We start from the raw sequence: 27,852 nt of genomic DNA on the forward strand, positions 1-27,852 counted from the left end.
AGAACAATAGACGAGTAAAAAAAAAACAAAAGTGAGAAATAAAAATAAAAAGAAAGAATAAAAAAGTTAAAAAAAAGGGGGGTGGGCATGACAGTACACTTGCACCATAATAATTTTTAAACACTGAATTTAACCATGACGTTAGCGGATGATCTCAGTAAAAAAATAAAATTAAAAAAAGGGTTTTTCAACCTTGGGGTCATTACCCCCATGTGGGGTCGCCTGCAAATAAAACAGGGTCACCTGAATTGTCTAGTAATAATAAAATTTTAGGATTGATTAAAATCATATAGGTTTTTCTATTAGTATTCTTTTTTAAATTAAAACACCACCACACACAATCTCAAACAACTGTATTCTGTACTTTCATTGACCTAAATATAAATCAAATTCAAATAAAATAACTGAGCTAATCTTGGCTACTCTGTATTTGTTGGAACACACTATAACAAAAATTTATCTGGGGTTGGCAAAAATTTGTAATATTAAAAATAAGGTCACAATAAGAAAAAGGTTTGGAACATGTGAGATGAACTGGTAATAATGGTTGATATTGATGCAAAACTTGAGGTCAAAGTCTTGTTGTATATCTGCTTTTTTTTAAAGTGAAGTTTTACATTAAAATGCAAAGTCCTGATGATTTGGCCCTTTGAAAAAGACGACTGCATGTGCATAGGATGTGCTACAATGCTCCGCACACGGTAGAAAAAGATGAACAGCTTTAGTAAAAGTGGCTCTAATTATTATTTACTCTCTGTGTATCAGTCAATCAAACTACGGTAGGTCCCTAAAACATCCCAATAGTGTCAGATGATATCTGCGCTTTCAGCTACTGGATCCAGTGTGTGTGTGTGTGTGTGTGTGTGTGTGTGTGTGTGTTTCAGTGAAGTGAAAAGTCAACAAGTGAGACACTTGTAGGTAAAAGCATTCAATACAAGTGCAAGCAGTAGAAAAACAGAGGAAATATGTTGTTTATAAGTGAGTTAATGTTTTTTTAAGCATAGTAAAGGAGATATATTCTTTTTTTTAAATTTTTTTCATCACAGTCCAGCTGACTTGTATAATATATAAGTGAGACTTTTTAAATAATTCTTCCAACAGCAGCAGCCTTGTACAAACTCAAACATTCTTCTTTTTGCATCAATCTAATATACGCCTTCGATTTCTTTGTTCCTGCTGATGTCTGATACATCAGGTCTCTTATTCACAGCATCCAAAACTTTTATTTACTAAGTTAAACCATCCATCTGCCTCCAAATTCATCCCTTTTACCGTTTTTCTCCTGCTACCAGCCCTGGGCTCCAGCAGAGGGAGCCATTTGCCCCTTTCCAGTGCTCCCAGCTTCAGAGTCAGTGGGAGGAAACCAGCTGGAGGACAAACCAGGAGGAGGTGAACACTCCCTCTCCTCCATTCATAAAAGCAAAGCCAGGATCCTATAGGAGCAGGATGAAGATTAAGGGATCTCATCATCGACCTCTTCATCACCTCCCTCAGGCTCGGGCTCCTCAGTGGGGGAGTGGGTGGGCGTGTGTGCAGCACATCGCAGGTTGTTCCAGCAGGCTTTGTTCTTGTGGATGTGACCCATCATAGTGAGAGAAAGTGGACTGGGGTCAGTGAAGCGGTGCCACTCCACAAAAAGAGGCTCCACGATGTAGGAAATGAATCCTGGAGAGAAAGGGACGGAACGACGCCGTTAGTAGTGATGAATCCGGCAACACCGATGTGTCCGCGCAGAGAACAAAACCCCGTGTCGGTGCGTGTATCGCTTTAAGAAAATGTCACGTGACCGACACAGCTGTTGTTTTGACGGCAGAAACGTTTGTACTGCGCATCAACAACGCAATGGAGCATGAACGGGAAAAAAAGTTTGTTGTCTTATATCAGTAAATAAGGATTTAGTCCTAATCAGGGTTGGGGTACAACTCAATTATAATTACGTTGACCAGTATTTTCACCAATTACAAATAAAATTGCAATTATTTTTTTCCCCCAGAAATTAATTGCAATTACGTTCTCAATTAATAAACTTCAATTACAATTAATCCCAATTAATGAGCCTTTATTAAAAAAGCTCATGAAATGTAACTTTCCTTTTGTGTTAGCTTTCTGTTAGCATCTCTTATGATAACGGGTCAGTTTTGACCCATGTCTTAAATCAGCTATAAAATACACTAAAAAACATTATCTATCATCTAATTTGTTTCTCATCACGTGGTTACCTTATTAGACTTCTTTATTCATGAAAATATTGGTATTATTATTTGTAGTCTGGGCGGCGCCCCATAGTTCTCCCATTCCTGTCCTCCAATGTTATTTAACTGAAACTGAATTGCCCCTTGAGGATAAATAAGTGTTTTAATAATGGTTTACTACTAGCTCTATGAGTTTTGTGTTTAATTACATTGTAAATGACAGTTCCTATAAAAATTTCCATAACAATAACAGTTACAAAGTCAATTATCTGAAGTCAATTCCAATAGCAACATATTTTTCAAAATATTGTAATTAATTACCAATTATGCAATTATAATTATAATTGACGTCCCCAACCATGGTCCTAATTTCCTTGTTTCAAATTTGTCAGTTTCAGTTTGATCGCTCAGAATTCAAATCTATTTCAAAGTGACTCTTAATTCAAATGATTAATTTAATGTTCTGCAAGTTAAATGCCACATTTGTTCATCAGAATTGTCAAATATGAATAAAAACACCCTCGATGCTGTGGTATTACCTCAGGGAGTCACAAATACACCTACAACAAACACAGACATTTTGCAACTCCATTAATGTCCCTTTATTAATTATGAATTATTATTTTTTATCATTTTGTTTATGACCATCAAGCTTCCACAAAGCAAGCCTGGGAATCCTTATTACCTGTGTATTTTAAAGATATCAAATACATTTTATCAAAGACATGAAATAACACAATATGAAATACAATAGCTTAAATTATATTACTTTTTATACAAGGTCTTTGCATCAGTGTATCATTTGAATCAAGTAGATTGCCTGCGATGATTTATATATAAGATCCAGCAGATGTCAGTGTTGAGCCACAGCGACACAGTATTACTACAGTATCAATACAGTTTGGGTAATGTGTCACAACGATTCACAAGGCCTCATCAACCCATCACTAGTCGTTAGGAACCGCCACACTCACTACAGTGTGTGTGTGTGTGCTCTCTAGTACTCACCAATCTGAATGACTGGGACAGTGTCTGCCTGCTGGTTACACAGAGGACTGATCTCTAAGTCATACTCCCGCTCCAGATCACCTGCAGAGTTCAGCACAACAGAGCAGGACACAAACTAAGACCAAGTCACACACAAAACACAGTGAAACGTTCATTATCTCCACCAAGGAGGTCTTATTTTCACCAGTATTTGTTTGTTTGTCAGCAGAATTACATCAAAAATACTTGTTTCTCTCGAAAAACACATAGCCATCACAAATAACGTTTTTCTAAGCTTCTACATGACCTACATGGCTCATTTTTGTTCAGATTGAAGTAGGACCCTCTATGGTTACAGATGATGTGAAATTTTGGAAATATACCATAATGAGTGACAATGAATCAAGTTTTAAATACAAAAAGCCTTAAAAAAAACAGAGATTTACATCAAATATAAAGCCAATTTTCATTAGGGAAGGCTACAAAGACAAAAATAATTGAGCTAATGTATGGACATCAACTGCAGCATGTTTGGTGATAATAATAAACAATAAGCCAAAGATACAAATGTTTTTATAAAAAAAAATGTTCAGCCAGATTTTTGCCACAACTTTGCCAAAGTATTCCAGAAGTTTCAGAAGAAGTGTGTAACTGTAATACGTCAGTGAATTTGAGTCCAATCATTATTATTAGTCTTATTTTTTACCACTAGATGATGTATTTTGACCTGAAATGAACATATCCATTCATATTCAGGTTTGTGCTGTACCATGCGTAATGCTATTTTTCATTCCACTCTTTGATGCTGTCCCGCACGGGTGTTATTCAGCAATGCTTTGACCAATCAAAATGATTGACACAGCGTTGTAAAGTTCAGAACCTTTAGAAATGTGTGATATAAAACACTATTGGTGTGGGCTTTAGCCCTGGCCAATCAGAGCTGAGTAAAGGAGGCTCATTGGACATATTTCTCGACTGAGAAATGCCTGGACACAGTTTGAGTTTATCAAAACGAAGTTGTATGCACATTGGAGCAACTTTTGCTAAGAAACAACAACGGTAAGACAGAATTCGTCATCTTTTGCGGTTGTGTATCTTAACATCCCCGACCTGTGTATCAGTGGATTCAGCTCAGCCTATCTTAATGCAGGATTCTAATCAAGGTTATCTGAAACTTTATTTTTCACCACGCTTTGATGGACTATCCTAATTCGTACATTTCACTTCTAATTCCAATACTGGTGTCATTACATCTCTGGCTTTGATGTTAACCCCTCCCCCTTCTAAAACTCACTGTTCAAATCAAGCCGAATATAAATGTTTAAGTTTTAAATCTCTGTATCATATATTCACTGTAATCTGACACCAACACCTCTTTTAGGATAAACTAAATATCAAAGCAAACACTAGTGACTAATGAAGGTTTATACGTGATTGACTCACCCTGCCTGTAGAACTCCTCACACACACGCTCACTCCACTGCCTGCTCAGCTCCCAAACCCGGCAAGGGTTACACACGTCGGCACATTTGAGTGCGATCTAAATAATTCAAGAAATCAACAAACACTGAGTGTGTGGTGATGTGAGCAAACAGTCAGTTATTCCATGGGGAGGAAGGGGGGTTGTTGTTGTTGTTGTTTACCTGCAGTATAAAGTGCCTGTGTGAAGCCAGCTGAAGGTCGAGGTCTTGGTTGTCCAGATGTTCCCTGAAGGTCGACAGGAACTCGTTCTGCCGGCTGATGTCCGTGGCCAGAATAAGAGAGCCCAGCTGTGCTTCAATGTCCCCCCTGCAGAGATCAGGGAGCCACCACTGAGTCACAACTACGATGTCATTTTGCAGACTTATGTTTTCAAACTTGTTTTTACTGTTTTCATCAGTTGCGCATTGAATATTTATCCTTGTAACTAAATAATATGATACAAAAAAGAGGTGAAAAGTGACAATAATGGGTCAACATAGGCGACATTAGGTGGGAAAAGTTGTGGACAGGGTTTACAAGTGCGGAAAATGTCTTGAAAGTGGAAAAATGAGCGGAAAAGGCATTGAAATCTGATGGAGAAGTGGCAGAAATTGGAGTAATGTAGCAAAAATGCATTAAAAGGAGCAAAAATATGGCAAGAAAAAGTGACAAAAATAAGTAAAAATATGAAAAGTTTGGTGTACTTGCAGAAAAAGGATAAAAAAAAATCTATATTCTCAAACTCGTTTTTACTGTTTTCATCAGTTGTGCATTGATTCTTTGTCCTTCTGTCTAATTAATCAGCTCAAACACGAATACCAAACATTATAATGAGACCATTATTATTATTAATAGAGATGTCCCAATTTAACTTTTTCAATTCTAACATGATAACAATATTACAGCCTTGAGTATCGGCCAGATACGATATTAGCACAAATCATACATATTTTTATTACTTATTTCGTAGTGTGGAATTTTAGAAAAGTCAAGTGGCATTGCTAAAACAATAATCAGCAACTGTAGATATGAGGAAAAACTGGCCTATTTATTAACAACCAATGGGTTACAGAATTTTTAACCTTAAACACAAGAAATAAATAAAAATGTAAAAAATAAATTAGAAGACCCTGAAAAAAACCCTCAATAAATGTAATAAAAACAGAAAATTATATTTTAAAGCACAAAATAACCACTAGTTTAATTAACGTAAACATGAACATATTGTTTAAATGAATGAAATAAATAAAAAAGGAAATCAGAAGACCCTGAAAATTAACCTTAATAAATGCAATAAAAACAAATTATGTACGCATATATGGATCAGGAAACCCTTAATTTCTATCAGCTGTATTAAAGCTGTAGTATAGATGTGTGTGTGTGTGTGTGTGTGTGTGTGTGTGTGTGTGTGTGTGTGTGTCCTTACGACATGTCAGCAGGCAGGTGCGACAGCAGCCCACTCTCCCGTAACATGCCCACAGTGGATCTCCAGTGGTGACTCTCCAGCACTGATGTATTCTGTTTGAGTGACATCCAGAGCACATGTGAGTATCAGCAGCACATGTTGAGCACCACATGTTGAGCACCCCTCAGCACACGGACCTGATAGAGCGACGCTAGGTGGTGTTGGGTCTTTATGAGGAAGGGCTGGTTGACTCCTGGATGATCCACGTCGTGTGCGGCTGCTGCCATCAGACCCAGGAACACGTCCAGAGGACTCAGCTGCTCTGCCAACTACAACATCATCATTTATTTATTTATTTATCAGGATAATATCCACTGTTGTCCAGGAAGTTTATTAGCATTTGTGCTGTAAGTATATAGTCATCTTAAAGATGCAAATGGGCTCAAATTGTCTGAATTAGTTTCTTGAAGGCATCTGGCGACCCCCTCCCAGTGTTCCACGACCCCAAATGGGGTCCTGACTCCAAGGTTGAGAACCCCTGCTTTAGACACTCATCTAAAGGTGTCTCTTTCCTGTCAGCTAAGACATGCAGGACTACTTTCCTTGTTCACAATAACCTTTTCAAACTTCATTCTTCTATTCAAACCAATGAGTGAATGAGTACCTTTGGCTCTTGCAGGTAGCAGTACATGGCCTGTGTGACATCTGCTGCATGTACAGCATTATGATAGGGATTCTGGGAGTGGTAATCCTCCTGCACCATACCTGCAAATGTAGGACACAAATGGAAAATCAGAATCAACAACTATTCATCAGTGTGTGTGTGTGTGTGTGTGTGTAAACATTTTAAAAATAAATGTCAGTGCTTGTTTTAGGTTGAAAATACAACTGAAAATAATAACTAAAAAATCTCAAATGCATAGAAACATGTTGTAAACAGAAATGTTTAATAATGATGTAAAATGTACTTGTATGGTAGGTTTTTTTGCAAATGTGTTCTTTACTTGAGTTTTATTTTTATCAGGACTTTTACTCTACTAAAATTAGAAGATTCAAAAAATTACTTTTACTTTGTTTTTACTAATACTGGAATTTTGTAATATTTTTTAAACTAAACTGTACTTTTTAGTTGGCTACAAACATCTGCTCGCTTCAGCCTGACAGCTTCTTGAGATATATATATATATATACTGTGTGTATATATACACACACAGTATATATATGTATTGCATTTGTACATTTGTATTATTTTTTTGTACTTTAATGTGTTCACTTGTATCTAACCCTTATTTAATTAACAGTATTTTACTGAATTATGTACGATTACTTTTCGTTGTTTTGTGTTTATTCAAATATTTCTCGGGCCTCTATAAAAAAGGAATTTCAGCCTGGGATCAATAATGTACTTCTGATTCACATTTTACTTTTGATACTTAAATGTACATTTTATTCCACAAGATACTTTTAGGTACATTTAATGTGAACTACTTTAAGACTTTTAACAATAGGTAAATAATAAGTCATTTTCCAATGGGTGACTTCAACTTTAACCAACGTCATTTCCTGTTATGGTACTTAAGTTTTAAATATTTGAATTTATTTATTTTCAACATTCTCTTTTAGTTTCTCATTCTTTGAGGCGTAATAACTAAAATGGTTTGACATTGCGCGTCTATTTCTGTGTAGGAAAAGACAAACATGCTGACAGGGCACTTTGCCACCATAACAACACGCACTGTAGCTAACTGTTGTTCTGCAGCATCCAATGGCACAACAATAATGATATTAATAATAATAATGACACTTTCACTGTCATTTGATCCCATTCTGCTAAGATTATCTCACTCTTTGTCTGTTCTGTAATGATGATTTAAGAGCGGGGGCGTATTAAATCTAATAAATTCACAGTTCGCAGACGTCAAACTTAGCATGTTTTATTCATTGACAACTTACCAAGAAACCTGTGCAGTTTCACAATGTCTAGCTGGAAGTGATGAACAAGATCGTAGACATTGAAGAGGTGGCACATCAGCATAACCAGACTGTTACCTAAAGTAAAAGTTTAACACATGGCTTTTATTTTAATTCACTGTATTTAAGAGAAGAAAAAGAAAAAAAAAGGTTATGTATCACCAATTAGAATAAAAAAAGACTTCATCTCACCATTTGTAAGACGATCAAAGAGGAATATATCAAAATTCCAGGTTCCTACTTTGGACAGCATGTGCTGTAAAAAAAAAAAAACAAAAAAAAAAAAGGAAAAAAGTCACCTTCATAATTAATTACAATTATGACATGATTATAATTGTAATTATAATTGGGGAAAATCAGTTGCTGTTATAATATAATATAATATAATATAATATAATTGTAAATGAGTTCAGATAATTGACTTTGTAATTGTAATTGGGATGGAAATTCTATAAAAACTGTCAATTATCATTTAATTTAATTTAATTTAATGTAATTAAATGCAAAACTTTGGAACCATGTTTCAGTTGCATGACTTACAAATACATATTATTTAGGGATGTAACGATTCACTCAACTCCCGATACGATTCGATTCACGATACTGGGTTCACGATACGATTCTCTCACGATTTATTTTACAAAATGGGACCGTAGACAAATTTTTTTTTTGGGGAAAAAAACTAGAAAATACTGTACTATTTTCCTTTTATGTTTCATTGTCAAAAGAATTCCTTGATAAACTATTCAAAACAATGCAATTTAACTAAAAATAAATCTTGAATTAAATAAATAAAGGAATAATACAAATGAAAATGAAGCCTATTAACTTAAATTCTGGTTCTATAATAAACAATGCAAAACTGCATAATAGTTCTTTTTCTTTTAAAAGTGCAACTGAAAATGTATTATGTGCCTTAACAATTGGACTTAAAAAAAAAAAAAAACGTGATTGCACTGATTTACGTCATATTTGTTTGGACCAGCAGAGGGCGCTGGTAACACAGTGGTCGGTTGGAATGCAGATATCTTGCAGTGAAGAAGAGAAGCTATGCTAGCAGACAGAGCTAATAGAAAAACGTGACTTTTACAGATATTCAAGTAATATTACAGATATTCTTTCGGTGCTAAAGGGGTAATGAATCATTTATTAACATATTTAAGAGTAGAAGGCGACTAGAAAGAAAGTATTAGTATTTTTAATACGATTAATCGTTACATCCCTAATATTATTCATTAAAAGTACCCTGCATTTTATTTTTATATAAAACAAAACAGACCAAAACAGAACAGAACAAACAAAGAAAACAATGAAAAAAAAAAAAAAAAAGACATACATAGATAAAAGGAAATTGCGGTAAAATAAAAAGTACAAGTGCCTTTTGATGAAATTATGTAATTGTGTCGTCTACTTGGTCTATTTTAAGAGTTATCTCTAATTTTTAATGTTATTTTTTCCATTATCTAAAGCTTGCTTTACTGTTCTCAACCAAAGATTTATTTTGGGTGAGAACACAAATACATAGATAACAATTATTAAAATATGTTTCATATCATGTTTTCCCTCTACCTATCAGTTCTGAAAAACAAATTAGATGATAAATAATATTTTTTGTGTATTTTACAGCTGATTTAAAAACCTGTTATCATAAGCGATGATAACAGAAAGCTAACACAAGAGGTGTTGATTGAATTTGAACTTCAGTAGTTGAGAACATCATTGTAACTGATTTTCAGGGGAAAATTAATATTTTCAAATGTAATTGTTTCCTCACAGCTGCTTGTCCAAGGTAGTCATCATCCAGTAGGTGCAGGGACCCGGGGGTGTGGGGCACCAACCCCCTCAGTAACCTGGAGGCGTGGCAGTACCTCTGGAAACTCAGCAGACGCTTTACCTTCCTTCTGGTGCAGGACTCTACCTCCCCCTGCTGGGCACTGGCTGAAATAACACAGTCACACTATTTAGAATCACAAACAATAAGTGAAAAAAATGGGTCAAAAATATTACAATTAATATGTAAAGTTGCGAATCCTAAAATAAACTCAACATTTAGCGACAAACCATGTTTAAAAAACGCATGTGAATTATTCTTCTTTTTTTTTATGTGAATTTTTCTAATGTTACTTTTGACCTGATTTACAGCAATGTTTGTGAAATTTGTGATATTTATTTTTCTTGTAAAAATATGTCAATGTTAAATCTAAATATTAAATGTTGAATCTAAATTTTAACTATAAATATTAAATGTTAAATCTAAATCTAAATATAATATAATAATAATTTAACATTAATTTTAGATTCAAGATTCAATATCTAGATGTACCATTTAGCATTTAGACTTAACATTTAGATTTAGATTGATGTATTTTTACGAGAAAAGTAAATATCATAAATTTCTAAAACATTGCTGTAAATCTGGTCAAAAGCAAGATTAAAAAAAGTCGCGTACATTTTTTTTAAAACGTGGTTTGTTGCTAAATGTTGAGAAAAGTTATTTTAGCATGCGCAACTTCACAATCGGCGCTCCATAAATTCATGCTTAGTCACGACAATGTTTATAGTGTTCATATCTAGACGAGCAGTCAGAATCATAAAACCCTGGTTTAATATCAGCAAAAGTTATTTTAAGAAAGACTCTCCGTGCTGGAAGATATACATAGTGTTATTCTTGACTGAAAAGTTTCCATATACAGTTGTGAAACAGACAGGAAGATAAAACTAGCGAGGGTGGGTCTAATCCAGCTAAATTCATTCTCATACTTTCCTCACAGTGTGACATCAAACCATGTGAAAATAAAGTTATTTCAGGACAGTGAATGTAATTATAGATTTAAATGAAGTTAGGGCGTAAACAGATCGTATTTAAGGTGTGGTCGGATCTTATAATAAACATCATCGTTTTCATTTCGTGCCAGGTGCAGACCTTGTATTTCCTGTTGCAAAAACATGATTAAATCCTTTTGTTAATTCATCAGTGTTAAAGGGCGTAACGTGCCTGAAAGCAATACAAAACAAAATAGCTTCTCTTTGACGTGACAATAGATCTAAAAAACAACTAGAGAGGTAAACAAATGAAAACACTGGGTTTAACATCTGTCATTGAACTTTGAGAGAGTTGAAAAGGTGGGAAGGGAATTTTTTTTGAAACAGGAAGTAAGTCTGTGGCAAATGTCCATTGCTTCATTCAAATGGAAACTGAACCAATCTGAAGAAATTGTAATTATTTTTAAAAACATGTTAAAAAAAACATTTAATGTATTTTTTAATCACAATTATTTATCTCTGTTTTTATGTTTGTGTATTTTTGTGATTAGAATTGTATTAGAACCGAGAACCAGTGTAGGATGACTGAGTATTAAGTATGTATGACATACAGTTTATATATTATCTAAGAACTGTTATGCACCTCAAGCGTAAAGAATGATTGCTTTTTTTTTGTTCACTTGTGACGATGAACTTGCATTGAGACAAAAAACAGCGCCTGATTATGCAGCCACACAATAATAATGCATGTGCATTAAATTTGCACATGCATCTATAAAAATATGTAAAAGGTTCTAGTTGTCGCTTAAATGCTTTCATCTTTACTGTAAACACTCTTCTTGACATTTTAGGAAACGTTTTGTGCACTGCATTGTGGGATGTGGAGTCCCATAGACTGATGCATAGATGTGTTTTTACTCATTTCCCCAAAAAAAACTTGATTTTCCAACACATTTCTCGTGTTCAATGAACTGAAAGTTGCATCAAAACAATAGTGATTTTTTTATTTTGGAGTTTACATGGTAATCTGGCTCAAATTGAATGTCTCACAGAGTGAGGTGATATCACGGGGAATACAGGGGACAAACTACAAAAATAAAGAGTCAAATGAATCCCTTTCATCCAGTGATGAAACACAATAAATTATGAAGAAAATAATGAAAAACACTTCCAGGCATAAGTTTACGATAATCGATTGTGCGGGAAAATATCGCGATATATCGCCGTATCGAGATATCGTCACACTCTTAATTGGCACAAGTGGCAAAAAGGGCCAACCATTCTTTATGCTTGAGGAACATGACAATTCTTAGATAATATATATACTGTATATCATACTAACTAATACTCAGATGACTAATACAAATCCACATCACAAAAATACATAAACAAATAAAAGAAACCAAACAATGTCAATAATATTTGACAGTAGCGATCAAGAACTTTGAGCGGCAATTTCAACCTTATGTATATTTATATATTTACGCAATTGTTCTTTAATGTATTTATTAGAAGCCTACACTGACGTCATCTGATGAAAAATGAACCTCTAACGCTTTAATGAGTGCAGCAAAATCTCAAAGTAAAAAAATATACAAAAGCTTTAATGGTAACATTTACGCCATTGAAACAACATTAAAATGTCAATGCTCCACAGACATGTTCAATCCCTTTCCCTCACATGACCTCAACAAACGGTAAGATAAACAAAGAACAGCTGTAAACTGAACAATGATGATTTAGATAGCCATTGTTTTTTTTTTTATTAATCACAGTAAGTATGTTTTCCAATGAAAAGAAGATTAATTGTGAAAGTATCTGAAGTAAACATGACCTTGAATAAACAAGAATATTTAAGTGCTTCCTTAATCCATCTTAAATCTATATCTGTGTGTCCACAGCAGCTGTACATTAGATTGTGAGCTTACTTCTTAGGATGTGCAGGTCAATCAGCGGGTAGGAGCCTCGTCTCCCAGCCAGCAACACTCCAGCATGACCAGTGTTCAGTCTGCCATCAGCTGGTTGGAGACACAAAGAAAAGGGAACGTAAACACAAGCACCACGGTTAACCTTCCTGAAGTAAACATTTGACAGTATTAGAAAGGATTTGTCAGAGACAGATAATAGATAATGTCTATACGTGTGAGTGATAGTCAACTTTCCATGAGGGAGGATGATAGATAGATAGAGGGGAACAAAGAAGAGAAGAAGAGAGGAGGGGAAGGAGGAGGAGGTCAATCCAGGACACTTTTGTACGTTTTCTGCATACAATGTTTATATCGGCCTCAGTGGAAGAAAAGGAGCCTTTGTAACTCTGAGTTTGCTGGAGAGAAATAGATTTCATGCTACTGTGCAGCTGTTGAGACACATTACTAGTCTCCACGTCTCTGTGCTGATGAGGATTTGTGTTCCGTTTACAACAGAAATGGCTTTTCAGACATTTTTAAACTGTGAAGAACACACGAGTAGCCTCATCAAATCTCAGATCTTAGTTAAAAGGGAATTTCCCAGATGTACAAATAGATAAACTACTAAACTATGAGAAAACGTAATAAATTACAGATAAGTTGTGGGGAACTAGAGCATATTATTGTATCCCTAAGGTTGGCTTTTCACTGAGTCCTGAAGCTAACAGCAGCTAAAACTCTAAACTAAACTTCCAGGTGCTGTGACCCACTTTGGTTAACAGAAACAAACTGTGAAGATTCTTAAGGTTTCGTATATTCAGACAACTTTTTTCAGGAAATTGACTTTGATCTCCAGACAAGTCAGGAAAACAAGTTCATTTTCTTTTCTTTTTGAAATAATATGCTAAGATTGCATCTACTCACGCAACGTTTTTCAGGAAATTTACTTTGAAATGTACTTTGATCTCCCAACATGTCAGAAGATCAAAGTAAATTTCAACTTTAAGGAAATTTCCTGAAAAATTGGAAAATTTACTTTATTCAGACAATTTCCTGAAGAAAGATGTCTGAATAAATGAAACCGTAACATATTTAAAAAAAGAAAACAAAATTTCCTTGGAGTCAAGATTGCCAGAGCAGCCAATTTTTACATTTATTCATCAGTAAATAAATATACCAGTATGTGAACTGGAAATAGGGCATTTGTGCGTGGAATGTTGAAATATTTATAAATGTTAGAGCCAAACAGACAAATGTAGGGTGTTTGGAAACAAACTGACTCATGCTGTTAAACTGAAGCATGAGACTCACATTGGCCAACTTTGTATGAAAAATGGAAAAAGGGCCTCTTTTTATCTTGTGCTCTGGCAGGCGGGAAGGAGAAAGAAATATGTCTTCAGAGAAAAAGAGCGACAAAACAGATTCACGAATAAATCCCCTCCAGCTCTCACTTTTAATCCCACTTTTATTCCTCCCTATTATCTTTTAAATCTTTCCTTTTATCCCTCCTTCCAACACCAACTTCCCCATTTTCCATCTGATCCATCCTTTCCTCTGCCGTCGCCAGCCTCTCATCTATTACTTTCTCTTCCTTCAACTCTCAGCACGTAAATAGGTCATTTTCTCTACGCTGCACAGAACTGGGTCATTTAGGATGAAAACGTGAATCAGCTGTGAAGGCTGCTTAAAGAAACAGCAGCGGCGAAGGTTAACACTTGCTGCACATTTTGTGCACAGACACACAATTGAAAATAAATGAAGATGAATCCTTCTTTTCAAACGCAAAATCAGAAACTTGGTGCGCATCCTCCACAGAGACGAGTGAAGGTGAGGAGAGCGCGTTCGATTGGTTACAGTCAATCTGTGGGCGTTTGAGGCACAAAATGTCCCAAAAACTGAGGGTGAAACACGCTGCTGCCCTATGCAGAGCCAAAAACAAAAAACACAGCTTCAAACACTGCAGACAGATGTTACATCAATACATGCAAAGTATATATTATACACCACATCTACCCGCCTGGGCTGCACGGACTGGTACTCTTTGAGATTTCAAATCAAAAGGGTTTTTCAAAAGAAATATTTACCGTGTTTGATAATATTTCGATTGACTTTGTTTGTTAGCAGGATTTTAGTGCACAAGTACATTTTAACCAAAGATAGACTTTACGCAATGGAATATTCCATTATATTTTAGAGTTGATCCGGATAAATATATTGATTCTGGATCAGTTTGAAAAAAAAAAAAAAAATCCTCATCTCTCATCATTGGTGAAATTTCAAAATTTCGATCTTGGTTTGTCAGGATCAGATCGGAGTGCACATTTTATCGCCATTTTCGAAAAAGAAAATGGGGGTGCCCACACATTTGGACCTACTGTATGGTTATTAATGGGAATAAAAGGCCTTTAAAGTGATCCTGATCATGGTACCATGATACGTCAAATACATCAAATAACATTTGTACTTTAGGTCTAAAGCTACAGCAGTATGTGCACTGTTTAAAACTCTTTCCAATCCTCAATATCTCTGTCCGCAGAGATAGTGAGTCATTGGAACAATTTCTATAGCACTTTACACACAGTATCAAACGTTACTTAGAGGTGCAACCAAACACGACCCAGATGGCTACTCGTTCGCTCTATGAAACCATAGCATACGTGATACGTGAGAGGTGATCATCAGAATTAATGCTAAAGAGTTGGATGGGGAAAGCCCTTCTTATGGGTTAGAGAAAGTAATAGTGCTCACGAGTCATTCAGCAGTGGAACCTGACTCTTCTTATTAAATCCACTAAAACCTGTAACCAGTTCCAAGGTTCGCACAGAGAAGAAAAAGAAATGTTCACTCTTGTTGTTACATTAGACTCCAACTGTTCTCAAGCATTTTTCTAACCAAAATTCAAGGAAAAACATGCAAATTCCTCATAGAAAATCCAAAAGAGCTTCAATCAACAATCTCTTCACTGTCAGGCAACTTTTAAAGCTCTTTTAGTTCTGCCTAAAATCTGTAAACATTGGCCTCTAAGATTACTAAAGTGAAAATTCAGCCTCTTAAAGAAAAGACCATGTACTAATTTAACATTTCAAGTTTGAAATAAACATCCAAGTTATTGTTGAAAAGTGTGACATTAATTTATTGTGCATTGTAAAACAATGAATTATAGTTAAGTGATCACCTTTTATATAGAGAGAATAACTCTCCATAGAGAGTAAATAACCTTTATTCATCACCGTAGTGAAATTGTTCCCCGCTATTTTACCCATTTTCCCTGAGGTGTTGCTGCCGAGGGCAGGCGCCCAGGGAGCAGCTGGATTGGAGTTGGGGGACTTGCTCAACATCCCAGTGTTGGCCCGGGTGAGATTTAAATGGCAACCCTCCGATTACAAGCCCGCTTCTTTAATCATTCTTTAATAAACGCACCATGACAGTTAGACAGTAATTCCTTCAAAGAATGATTGCATTAAAAAAAACACAAAACCGTATTTCTAGTAACAAAAAGAATTGATGTGAACTTTACTTGTTTACAAAAAATTATCATTATTACATTGAAGTCTTTCTTTCACCCCTTCCATATTTCTCATGTATGACGCCTGTAAGTAATTCAAACAGACGTTGGCCATTAAACATTAATTAAAACTCCTACTGCCACAAGCACTTCTCCACTTGAATCATGCATTACCTTCCAAACGTGTACTCTTCTTTATGTCCGTCTCCTCCTCCTCTTCCTCCTCCTCATCTTCCATCTCTTTTTCTGATTCTACCCAAGTGTTTCCTTGACTCCTCTGTGACCCCTGGGGGCCACCCCTGCGTGCTCTCCAAGCTGCCCTGAGCTGTCGTATGAGTGTTGGCAGCTCCAGAGCCAGCGAAAGACCACCACAGGAAACTGGGGGAGTCCTAAGAGGACCCCAAACCGGTGAGTTAGGAGCTTCATCGGGACACACTGCGACACCAAGACTAGAGTCCCGCATCCTGAGATCTGGGCTCCAGAACCCCTCGAGGACAGGCATTGGGGCAAGTCAGAAAAATGGACCGATAAAACAAACGCAATTAAAAAAGCAAAAAATAAAATAATATAAAAAGTGAAAATAAAGTGCGCTGTCAGGTATGAGCAGATAGAGATACAGCTGCTCTGAATATAGGACAGAGTGATAAAAACAGCAGCAGGAAGGATGGAGACACAAAGAGAATGACAGCAAACATAGAAGTTAAATCTACAAAAGCCAGAAAGCGCAAATCCCAGTGCGTCCGTCCGTGTCTGCCAAAGTCGGACAGTGACAGGCTGCTCAGTCCTTCTGCCGCATTTTCTCTCTCCTCTACGGAATCACTCCCAGCAGAAAACTGGAGCTTAAAAGCTCCTCCTCTCATCATTCTGACGGCGCTCACATGCTTCCTCTCCCTCTCTCTCCTTCTCTGTGTCTGCATATATGGAGCTACTGCTTCCTCAACCCAGATTGATGGGATTTGTGTGAATCACTGCAGACCTTTTGGTTCACAACCACTGTCTCATGGTCACATCAGTGGGAATTTGGGTTGTGTGAGGTTTAAAGCAGCACATAGGCTCTCTGCTTATTCTTCTCATACATTAATGTAACTTGGTTCATTTTAGAGACAAAAAAACTATACAAATGGCCGCTTAATTAAATCTAAATAAAGTTGTGCCTCAATACAAAACATTTGAGGAAAATATAGGTATTCAATGTCCTTTAAAACAGCGGTTCTCAACCTTTTCAGTCTGCGACCCCCAAAATATAGTTCCAGAGACCAGGGACCTGAACGTGGTTGAACACAGACATGAACCAAAAAAAAAACATTAACGTGGAGACCGAGCCACTTATAAGGGGGAATAAAGGGGAGAAATTTTTGGGGCCCATCCACCAAGTCAGCAAAATGATGATCCATTGTTGCATGAATCTGTGATAACCACATTTATTTATTTATCTGAATAATATCCACTGTTATCCAGGAAGTTTATTTAATATTTGCGCCATAGTATATAGTCATCTTAAAGATGTAAATTCTTGTTTTAATCAGAAAATAAAAACCACAGAAATTGGTTAAAAGTTGCCAAAAACAGACAGAAAAAGTGGTAAAAAAAAAAAAAGTTTCAAAGTGTCAATATTGGCTTAAAAGTGGCAGAAATGGGGAGAACAATTAGTTTAAACTGGCAAATAATGGGCATTACAAATCGTGAATTTGGCTCAAATGGCAAAAATACGCATGAATTATGGTGAAAAGAGGTTAAGTGTCAAAAACGGGTCAACATATGCAACATTAGAAGGGAAAAGTAATGGAAAGGGTTTAGAAGTCCCAAAAATGTCTTGAAAGTGGAATAAAGTGCAAAAAAGGAATTGAAATTTGATGGAGAAGTTGCAGAATTGTAATGTAGCAAAAATGCATTAAGGGGAGATAAAAAAAATATGGCAAGAAAAATTGATGAAGATGGGTTAAGTGTGGTGTTGTTGCAGAAAAAGGGCTCAAACAGTTCCAAAAATATTCTAAAAAGGCATCTGACGACCCCCTTCCTGTGTCTCAGAACCCCAAATGGGGTCCTGACCCCAAGGTTGAGAACCCCTGCATTAAAACTATAAAGTAGCTATTATTCTCATTGTACTTGCCACAGTTTAACATGGTTTTACTCTTTATTTGTCCAGGTAACTTTTCTGGTAAAAAAAATAGCAAGCAGGATTTCTATTACAAAGCTTTTATTTGATCTAATGAATTAAAAAAATAAAAATAAAGAATCCAACGTCATATTCCAGTCATATCTTCTTCTACATAAATGACCTAATCTGAAAAATGAGTTGACGTCGAGTTCTTCCTGAAGTTATGAGATTAAACTGATCTTAACTGTGGTCACCCTTGAGAAACGGTATCACAAAGCATCAGTATCAGTTTTTAACGAAGGATCTAAAAGTCATGACGTATATTTAGAAGGTGGAGCTATTCTTTAATTACTTAATATTATATGATACGGCAAACAGTGAGTTCATCCTTTGCTTTAGTGACAGTGTGATGTGTAGTTGTGTTATTGATTGTGAAAAGCACACAACATCTTTCTCGTCACTTTTTTTGTTAAAATTTGACCGAAATAACCCATAAAAAACTTAAACTCAGTTGGACTAGAGAAAAAAAATGATACAATTTTCCTATTAGAAAACAGTCAATGTACCTGAAATACATAAACAGCAATAACTGGCTATTTTCTGGGAATCTGACCAAATATGAACACAATGTTCCCATATACACACACATGTAAGGCCAGCACGTCCTCGACAAATAAAGGACGGTTTTAAAAAACTGACACGCTTTGCTTTCCAGCAAAATGTTCTCTTGAGAAACAGTCACATGTGGAAAACCAAAGGACTGAAAACACACACACCAAGTGAAGCAAATGGCCTTGAAGGTCCCCTTAACATACGTAAGAAGTTGATTGTGCGAAATCATAAGACAAAGAGGGTGAAGATAAAAGGTACAGACTGTGAAGAAGCGTGAGAAGCTGCCAGTGAGACGACGCTTGTCTCTCACGCTCAAGGATTCAACCTTGTGGAATTTTTAGGAATCAACGTCATCAAACCCTCCCAAAGACTGTAGAGGGATGTTGAAAATCCTTTGTAAAATCTCCCAAGTACTAAATCATTCTTGCAGAAACTGTTTGAGGCTGATCTTTTAAGTCTATGAAGATTTTTTTTTTTTGAAAATCTGTATTTTTCTTTAATTATGTAAAGGATTAGAACAGCAAATAGTTGCTTGACTGTACTTTTAGGTTTTATTTTTTCTTCTTATTGAGCCATCTGTATCTGTAACTGAATGCTTTGAATCTTGGTTGATTCTCTGATTTAGGGAGTAGTTTACATCTGTAAGTGACACACTGGAGTATTCTACTGAAAATAAACATACTTCATTAGGGAAAACAAATTGTTTACGAGAAAATCAACATCTGTTAAAAGCGTAAAATTTTTTGTAAGGTATCATAACAAGACACCATATTGCTTGGATTTTTCTACGATAAAATTTTCACTTTGATGTTTCCTTTGAAGATTCCTTGACTTTTGTGTAGTAATTCCAGCAAGATTTTTTTCTTTTTCAATAATTTGTTAAGGTTTCATTTATTCAAATAACTGTTCCTTAGGAAATCCACTTTGACCTCTTGACATGTTTCGACTGACAACTGCCCGTCTTTGTCAGAGGCGTCTGCTGATTGCTTTGATGTTTCCTTTGAAGTTTCCTTGACTTCCACGTAGTAATTCCAGCGAGATTTTTTTTTCTTCTTTTTGAATAATTTGTCAAGGTTTCATTTATTCAGACATCTGTTCCTTAGGAAATCCACTTTGATCTCCTAACTGACATCTGGCAGTTGTTTATGTTGATTCTCAATGGAAAATTTTGCATTGATTACATGATCAGACAAGGAAAGAAATTCTACAATTAAAAATAAAAAAAATTACTTATTTCTTGTTGAAAAGCAACAAAACATGTTCTCATTGAAATAAAGCTGATGGTTCTCACGGCTTGGATTAAAAACATCAGGTGAGTGCATCTGCTGAAGTGACTTTGCAAAAACATGAAAACTAACCACAAATGCAGGTGAATGTCAAAGGAAGTAATTGGAAAATAGACGGTAGAATTGGTAAAAGCTCAAACACAGAACAGTAATAAGTAGGTTGTTGGACATGACAGTGAAAAGCATCGATGATTCACCCGTTGCTCAATCCGTGTCAATATGGTGAGTACACAACGCCACTGAGCTTCCCCTCTGCTCTGCAACGGAAAAGCAAGTTTGCGTGGGAAACTGACCCATATTAATCACGCTCCAAAATGATTCACTCGTTGCCATTTCAGATGGATCAGAAAGCAAGAAAAGGGGGTCAGCCAAGAAAAATGAAAGTCCGAAAACAGGAATCAATTGGTAAATATGTCGGTTTTATTGCTTTTGGTTGGTAAACCACGGCACATTTTATAGCGGGTCAAAACGACAGCAAGAACTTAGAGAAGAGAACAAAAAGAAAAATTCAAATAAAATAACAGTTTTCGTGACAAGAACAAAAAACAGTTGCATCATATGTACATCTCAAAATAATAGTTTCTACCTTTTAATTTGGTTAAACCGGCATGCAAGGTGTCGCATTACTTCTAATTTGACAGTCCATTAGGGGAATTTGCTGTTGACAAAAATCAAACTAAGCTGTAGGGGACGATGACTAACATTTATTTTATAACGCAGATAAAGACACAAAAATTTGTAAAAATGGGACAGCTTACTCTCAAACAAATGTCAAAGGTTGAAATTGCTTTGGAATCCATCCATTTCACAAATGGCCATTTGACTTGACGCAATGACACAAAAAAGTTTCTTAACTCATTGACTGCCAAAGACGTCGAAAGACGTTAATTGTGTTTTTCGGGTGGGGTTGCTAGGAGACGGTCAAGCTCTCCTGTGAATATCGAGCTTGACCAACTGGTGACATGTAGGTGGCAGCAGCGCACCTTTGGATGAGAGATCACCCGTGTTGGGAAGAGCTCTGAGGGAGAGGAAACGAGTTTGCAAGACAGGAAATGCTGAAGCTCCCAGAGTGCACACTCGACCACAGCATGTGTGGAACTAAGTAGACTATTGAGAGTGTCGTGATGGTGAGGGGAAACGATCAAAAAACGAGGCAAGTGGTGAGACTCGGCATGTCCGTGAGGAGGAGGAAATTGCGTGTGGGGAGAATGATGGGGGAGAGACTTGGAGGAACGCCAAAATACAGTAAGCAAACCATTCAATTCTGACCTAGATAGCAAAATAATAATTTTGCCATCAAAATCCTGGTCTCAGTGTTGTTTTTGTAGTTTTATAGTAGGAAACCAATGTTGAGGCGTCACTAACGCAAAAAAAAATAATTATATGCTTAAGTCACAAATAGGTTTTTTCAGAAAAACACATTTTTCTCAGCTTTTTGTCACAAACTGGCCATTTGTGTGAAACTTGTCTCTATTCAACTGCTGATTACGGATGAACGAAACAAGCTAGAAACAAAACACTAACCCAGATTTCAGATTGTCATAGTACAAAATATTCTGTGGGTCTTAAAAAAAAAATCAGTGAAAATCATCTAAAACACCTGGCATTATGGGGTTGGCTGCTCTGAAAAGCGCTGGCAGTGAATGAGTTACAGAAGTGTTTTAACTTCAATATGACTGTGATTTTTGGTGTTTCTTTGCCAGACAAGGAAGACTGTGATTTGCTTGAAGCCATTTTTGTTTATGACGATATGACGTCACTCCGCGAGACATTAACTTTTGATCAAATTCGGCACCTGCAATTGTTTTGGCACAACTTCGATCTCGTGAAAACACCAGAAACGTCCCTTTGGCAGTGATGTTGGGCTCACACTGGCAGTAGTAGTGGATGAGGACAACTTTTTGATTAAATACAGGCACAATTTAAAAAATCTTAGCTTTAAACTTAAAAAAAATAATCAGGCAAAGGAAAAGTAATCCAGTTCCTCGCATTAGTGATCAGCAAATCATTGAAAAAGTCAGCGATTAGTTTCAGCTCTACTTGACACACAAAAGTCAAATGGTGACCCTTCTATCTTGTCCTCAAATCGTGTACTTTGTATAAGATTTTAAAAATGAAATGCCCTCTTATTACATAAAGCAGGGGTGTCAAACTCATTTTTGCTCAGAAGCCGAATCCAGTTCAGTTTGAGCTCAAGTGAGCTGCAGATTTGTTGGAAATAAAGTGCAATTTTAACACTAATGTGCCCTACTTTTCACTCTGACATATAACTGACACACAGTCTGAAAGGTGCTGACAATATCCAAGCAACAAGTGACGAATATCAATTCCACTTCCTGCAAGATCATTATTGAAGTCCTTGATTTTTAAGAGAACACATTCAGAAAAATTGAGTCATTTCTAGAATTTACAATTAAAAAAAAAATGCAGTCGTGATATAGACATAAAACAACAATATTTGCCCCTGCAAATGTGTCAATTAATTAAATTTGTGTATTTAGAGGGACAAAGACAGCAACAACTTAAATATTTGGTAATTTATGCAAAAACTCACATGTTCTGTACCATTTTTACTTTTTTTCTGTGGGCCAAATTGGATGATCTAAAGGGTCAGCTTTGAGTTTCACACATGTGGCATGAAGTAAAACTGATATAGCCAATAGAGTTTTCCAGAGTAAAGACACTGGTAAGAAACAGGAGCTAGTATTCTCAGAAACCTGTAAAGACCCTGAAATAAAACTGGACCAAAGACTTGCAACAAAGTGCACCATAGATCAGCAGCCGACCACAAATACTGAAGTGTTCATTATTGAGCTTACCCAGCGTGCGAACTTGTATGGCATTCTGCTCCGACCTTTTAACTCCACACCTCTGCGGCAAAAAAAAAAAAAAAAAAAAGAGGAAATATATTAGTATTACAGTCTCAAATGTTAACAAAGGGCATCGATGAGCCCTGCTAGCAAAAAGAAACTGTGCTAAAAGTCACAGTGAGGCTACGAGTGAGGCCACAGATAACTTTCACAATGATGTGCCATCTAAGAGAGACGCTCTGGATTCTTCACAGTCAACTCTTTAAAGAATATACAAATGACATTAAATCCTCCATATTCAAATCCTTTATTTCTTAGAAATGGCATCTGTTTGTTGGCAGTTCTTCACTTTGTTGAGTAACAGAGGGTGGGCACACTGACATCTGTTCTGTTGTTCTGGTCGAGAAAAAGATCCAAATTCAAGCCAACAACGCTGAGAAAGTGGGTCAGGCAGCGTGCTGCGCTCCTCCAGACACAGTTTGCACATTAATCATGTGTTCTGACATGGTCGTCCCTTATGGTCACTGACTCTCTTCATCTGTTTATTGTTGTAGACAATATATGCCAAAGCTCTGATAAGTCGGTCAAATACTGATTAGATTCAGATAACTCCTTGAAAATATAATTACATTAAAACGATATCTGTCAATAAATTAATCAATGAATCAGGTTTTTTTTTAAAAAAAAAAAAAAACAGTTTATCTATAAAGCACATTTAAACCCTGCTTAAAGAGATTGAACTGAAATAGTGTCTCTCACACAAACTAATGCACGCAAGTCACACACAAACACTTGTGCACACACAAAAACACTTGTGGTGCGCGCACACACGTAAACACTCGTGCTCGCGCACACACAAACACTCATGCATTCGCACACAAACGCTCGTGGTGCGCGCACACACAAACACTCGTGGTGCGCGCACACACAAACACTCGTGGTGTGCGCACACACAAACACTGCGCGCACACAAAAACACTCGTGCGCGTACACACAAACACTCTGTAGGTAGGTAAACAAATGGCTCTGCATCACGGTCAGTGACACATAAGCCGCAAGATGCAATGAATCGATAATTACATTTGTTGCCAACGCTTTTAATAGTAGATTTTTATTGATTCGTTGTTGCAGCCTAAATTAAAACTAGTTTTATGTTCACATTAAATATAAAAGTAACAACAATAATTAACTCAATTAATTAAGCATTAAGATTTATTGCTGAGCGCATCCTAACTCAGGCTAAACCCTAAACAAGCCACACTACAGAACTCACTCACACGTGCTGTCCCTTATTGGAGAAAAAGCCAAAAGTGGTACATATTATGCAGATGCTTGTTAATAAATGTGCCTGTGTGGAATTTTGCATCAGCAAATTTAACCCTGAATTGTCTTTCTGGTCAGACTTCATTTGAATTAAAAAAAAATAGAGATTTATATCTTGTATCACCATTTTGAGGAAAAAATATTGAAAATATGAGTTTTGGTTCATATCACCCAGCCCTAAGTTACAGTACAATGTTACAGCAGTATGAGTAAAATTAAATTATATGTCATTTTCAGGTGTATAGCTTATATTCAACACTGTTACTGTAAAAAGCAAACGCAAAGGTTAGTGTTATGTGTTTGCAGCAGTTATTTCCTTATTTGTGCTTTATCTTTTATTCACACACAAAGTTTTAACCATAATGAGAAAATAACCAATGTTGATATATATACACTCACTGTATTACCAAAATATATTTGATCAACAAAAAAAAGCTATTTCACTTGATAATCTTTTTGTGAGCAACTGTGAAAAAAGGTCAGAAACTGTGAGGTAGATTTGTGTCTTTATTATTCAATGTCCAATCAAAGAAAAAAAAAAAATGTAATCAATCAAAAGTTTACTTAAATCAAACAAATATTTTCATTCAAAGAAAAAAATAGTGTTCAAATGCAAAAAAAATATTCGAAACCCAAAAAATCGCATTTGAACACTTTTTTTTTTCTTTATAAATATACTTTTATTTTTTTTAAAGTCGTCATTTGTGCCATATTATGGCTAGTACATTTGTGTATTCATTGCTCAATAAAAATAAAACATTTAAATCAACAAAAAAAAAAAGAAATTTCAATAAAAAAAACATTTAAAAAAAAAAAGTGTTCAAATGCAATTATTTGGGTCTCAAATATTTATCTGCATTTGAACTAGGGATGTAATGATTAATCGTAAGGCAGTTAAAAATTGATTTATAGGTATCACGGTTGATATCGATTTTCTGAAAATTGAATCGCAGTACCTTTGTTATCCACAAGTGTAGGCGGCGGGCGGAGTCTGCAAATACTTTCTTTCTGGCCGCATTCTACTCTTAAATATGTTAATAAATGATTCATTACCCCTTTAGCACCGAAAGAATATCTGTAATATTACTTGAATATCTGTAAAAGTCACGTTTTTCTATTAGCTCTGTCTGCTAGCATAGCATGCCAACCGACCACTGTGTTACCAGCGCCCTCTGCTGGTCCAAACAAATATGACGTAAAAGTCCAATTGTTAAGGCACAAAATACATTTTCAGTTGCACTTTTAAAAGAAAAAGAACTATTATGCATTTTTGCATTGTTTATTATTGAACCAGAATTTAAATTAATAGGCTTCATTTTCATTTGTACTATTCCTTTATTTATTAAATTGCATTGTTTTGAATAGTTTATCAAGGAATTCTTTTGACAATGAAAAATAAAAGGAAAATAGTACAGCATTTTCTAGTTATTTTCCCAAAAAAAAAATTTGTCTACAGTCCCATTATGTAAAATAAATCGTGAGAGAATCGTATCGTGAACCCAGTATCGTGAATTGAATCGTATCGGGAGTTGAGTGAATCGTTACATCCCTAATTTGAACACTTTTTCTTGGATTGAATATATATATATATATTTCAATTTTTTTCCAAATTTTTTTTTTTTAAAATGTTCTTTTTTTAATTGAAGTTGTCTTTTTTGTATTTGGACCATATTATGGCTAGTAAATTTGTGTCTTTATTGCTCTATAAAAAATAAAATATTTCAGTAAAAACAAAACATTTTTAATAAAAAATAAATAAAAATAAGAAATTCCAATCAAAAAAAAAAAAATGTGTTCAAATGCAATCATTTGGGTCTTAAATATTTTTTTCTACATTTGAACACTTGATCTTTGATTGAAATTTCATTTAAAAAAATTTCTGACACAAATCTAACTCCATAAGAAACTAGATATTTCCAGTCTTTGCAAACATTTTTGTGCTCTAGCTATTCGAATTTGTTTTGCAGACGAATGGTTGAATAAATGCATATGAAATGTCAGTGTCAAGCATATAGCAGTCATGTTATGTTTTATTGTACAATGGTTTCTCCTCTGGATCACCAGCATTTTATTTTGCCTGCATGTACACTGCAGAGTGTAAATGGGGGTGGGGGTGGGGGGGTGGGGGTGCTGCTGCTGGGTATTCTGTCAATACACTGACGTGACACATAGCAATAATAAACAAGGCCTATATGTTACAGTGCAGATCAACACAATCCCCATCACAGGCAAGGTCACAGTGAACCACCACTGGGGATTTCAGCTGCATATGCACTCATTTTATATAAAATAATAATAATAACAATTAAACTAAATAAAGCTGTCACATTATGACATAACATGATATTTTCTATAAAACACTTCTTTATCTTATACATAGTGCCTGTCCTTAAAAATGCAACAGTGATATTTGTTGTAAACAAAGGCTAATGTCTGCGCAGAAACAGCAGAAATAAAGATGTAATAATAATAATAATAAGTGTGATGAATGAAGTCCCAGGTGTTGCCTTACCTCGACCATTAAACAGGACATGTAACCATTGTGGCAGCTGGAGGATGCGGCGGAGTCACACGCACAGTTTTCCGTGTCAGGCGTAGGAATAAAAGCCGCATATGAGGCTTGACCGAGGCTGACACCTGTTTAAGGTCAATATTAAACACTCACTGCTTCTCTCGGAGTGTGTGTGACCTTACAGGACCGTGAGGTGAGGTAAGGACGGTGTTTGTAGCCGATGGAGGAAGTTGTTGATGCGCTGGCCCGCGTGCTGTGTGTCGTACGCCGCAGAGAGGAGGGAGGGGAGGGGCTGGTTGTAACAGCAGCAGGGCGGGACTTAGAGGGAGTGGACCAATCACAGAGCGAAGGATATCAAATATAGGGAAATGATTGGGTCGCATAAATTAGGAAGTGTTTTGGAGTTGGGACTATTAAACCGATTAACCTAAATTTGTAATTCATTGAAATTGTAAACGTAAAGCCACATAAACAGGACGTTAAAGTTGAATCTCAGACAATAATTTACCAAGAATTCCTTTTTTTTTGTACAAAATCCTTGTGAATATGCTGAAAAAGTGCCTGATTTAATGATAAACATTCCAGTATTGAAGATAATAGCATTAGAATGTTTTAATTTCCTGATTTTACTTGGACAAGAGTTATCAATTAGAATATATATATATATATTTGATATTGTACAAACAATGCAATGTTTGTACAATATAATTATATTGTTCATACAATATACTATATTGTTTGTACAATATCAATCAATCAATCTTTATTTATATAGCACAAATTACAACAAAGCTCATCTCATAGCACGATCAAAATCTAAAATTCATAATAATAAAGAAAATATATTTGTGTAATACACTACATTGTATAATATGTTTGCACAATATACTATATTTGTTTGTACACTATAACACGTTTGTACAATATAGAGATCTAAAAAATATTTTTCATATCCTATTTCATTATATTTCCTATATATGTTTCTTATGAATTAACAGTATGGAGTATATTGGAGTTTTG

At 35.6% G+C, this 27,852-nt stretch overlaps 1 protein-coding gene across 2 annotated transcripts; it reads right to left on the reverse strand.

The window, feature by feature from the left end:
* On the reverse strand, positions 1-27,052 carry LOC114457635 (cAMP-specific 3',5'-cyclic phosphodiesterase 7B-like). 2 transcript variants are annotated; one of them, XM_028439625.1, is made up of 13 exons: positions 26,833-27,052; positions 23,007-23,058; positions 12,708-12,797; positions 9,791-9,954; positions 8,209-8,272; positions 7,999-8,094; positions 6,710-6,810; positions 6,243-6,374; positions 6,067-6,158; positions 4,823-4,967; positions 4,623-4,719; positions 3,201-3,281; positions 1-1,665 (listed from the first exon to the last, which is right to left on the reverse strand). In XM_028439625.1, exons 1-13 carry the CDS (start codon positions 26,851-26,853, stop codon positions 1,454-1,456), a joined length of 1,347 nt encoding a protein of 448 aa, XP_028295426.1. In that variant the 5' UTR covers positions 26,854-27,052; the 3' UTR covers positions 1-1,453. The 2 variants fall into 2 exon arrangements, with proteins under 2 accessions (XP_028295426.1, XP_028295425.1); XM_028439624.1 differs by lacking the exons at positions 23,007-23,058; positions 26,833-27,052 and adding an exon at positions 16,366-16,973.
* Positions 27,053-27,852: the final 800 nt, after the last annotated feature.

This window comes from Gouania willdenowi, chromosome 24 (genome assembly GCF_900634775.1).
Source record: "Gouania willdenowi chromosome 24, fGouWil2.1, whole genome shotgun sequence".
Taxonomy (NCBI): domain Eukaryota; kingdom Metazoa; phylum Chordata; class Actinopteri; order Blenniiformes; family Gobiesocidae; genus Gouania; species Gouania willdenowi.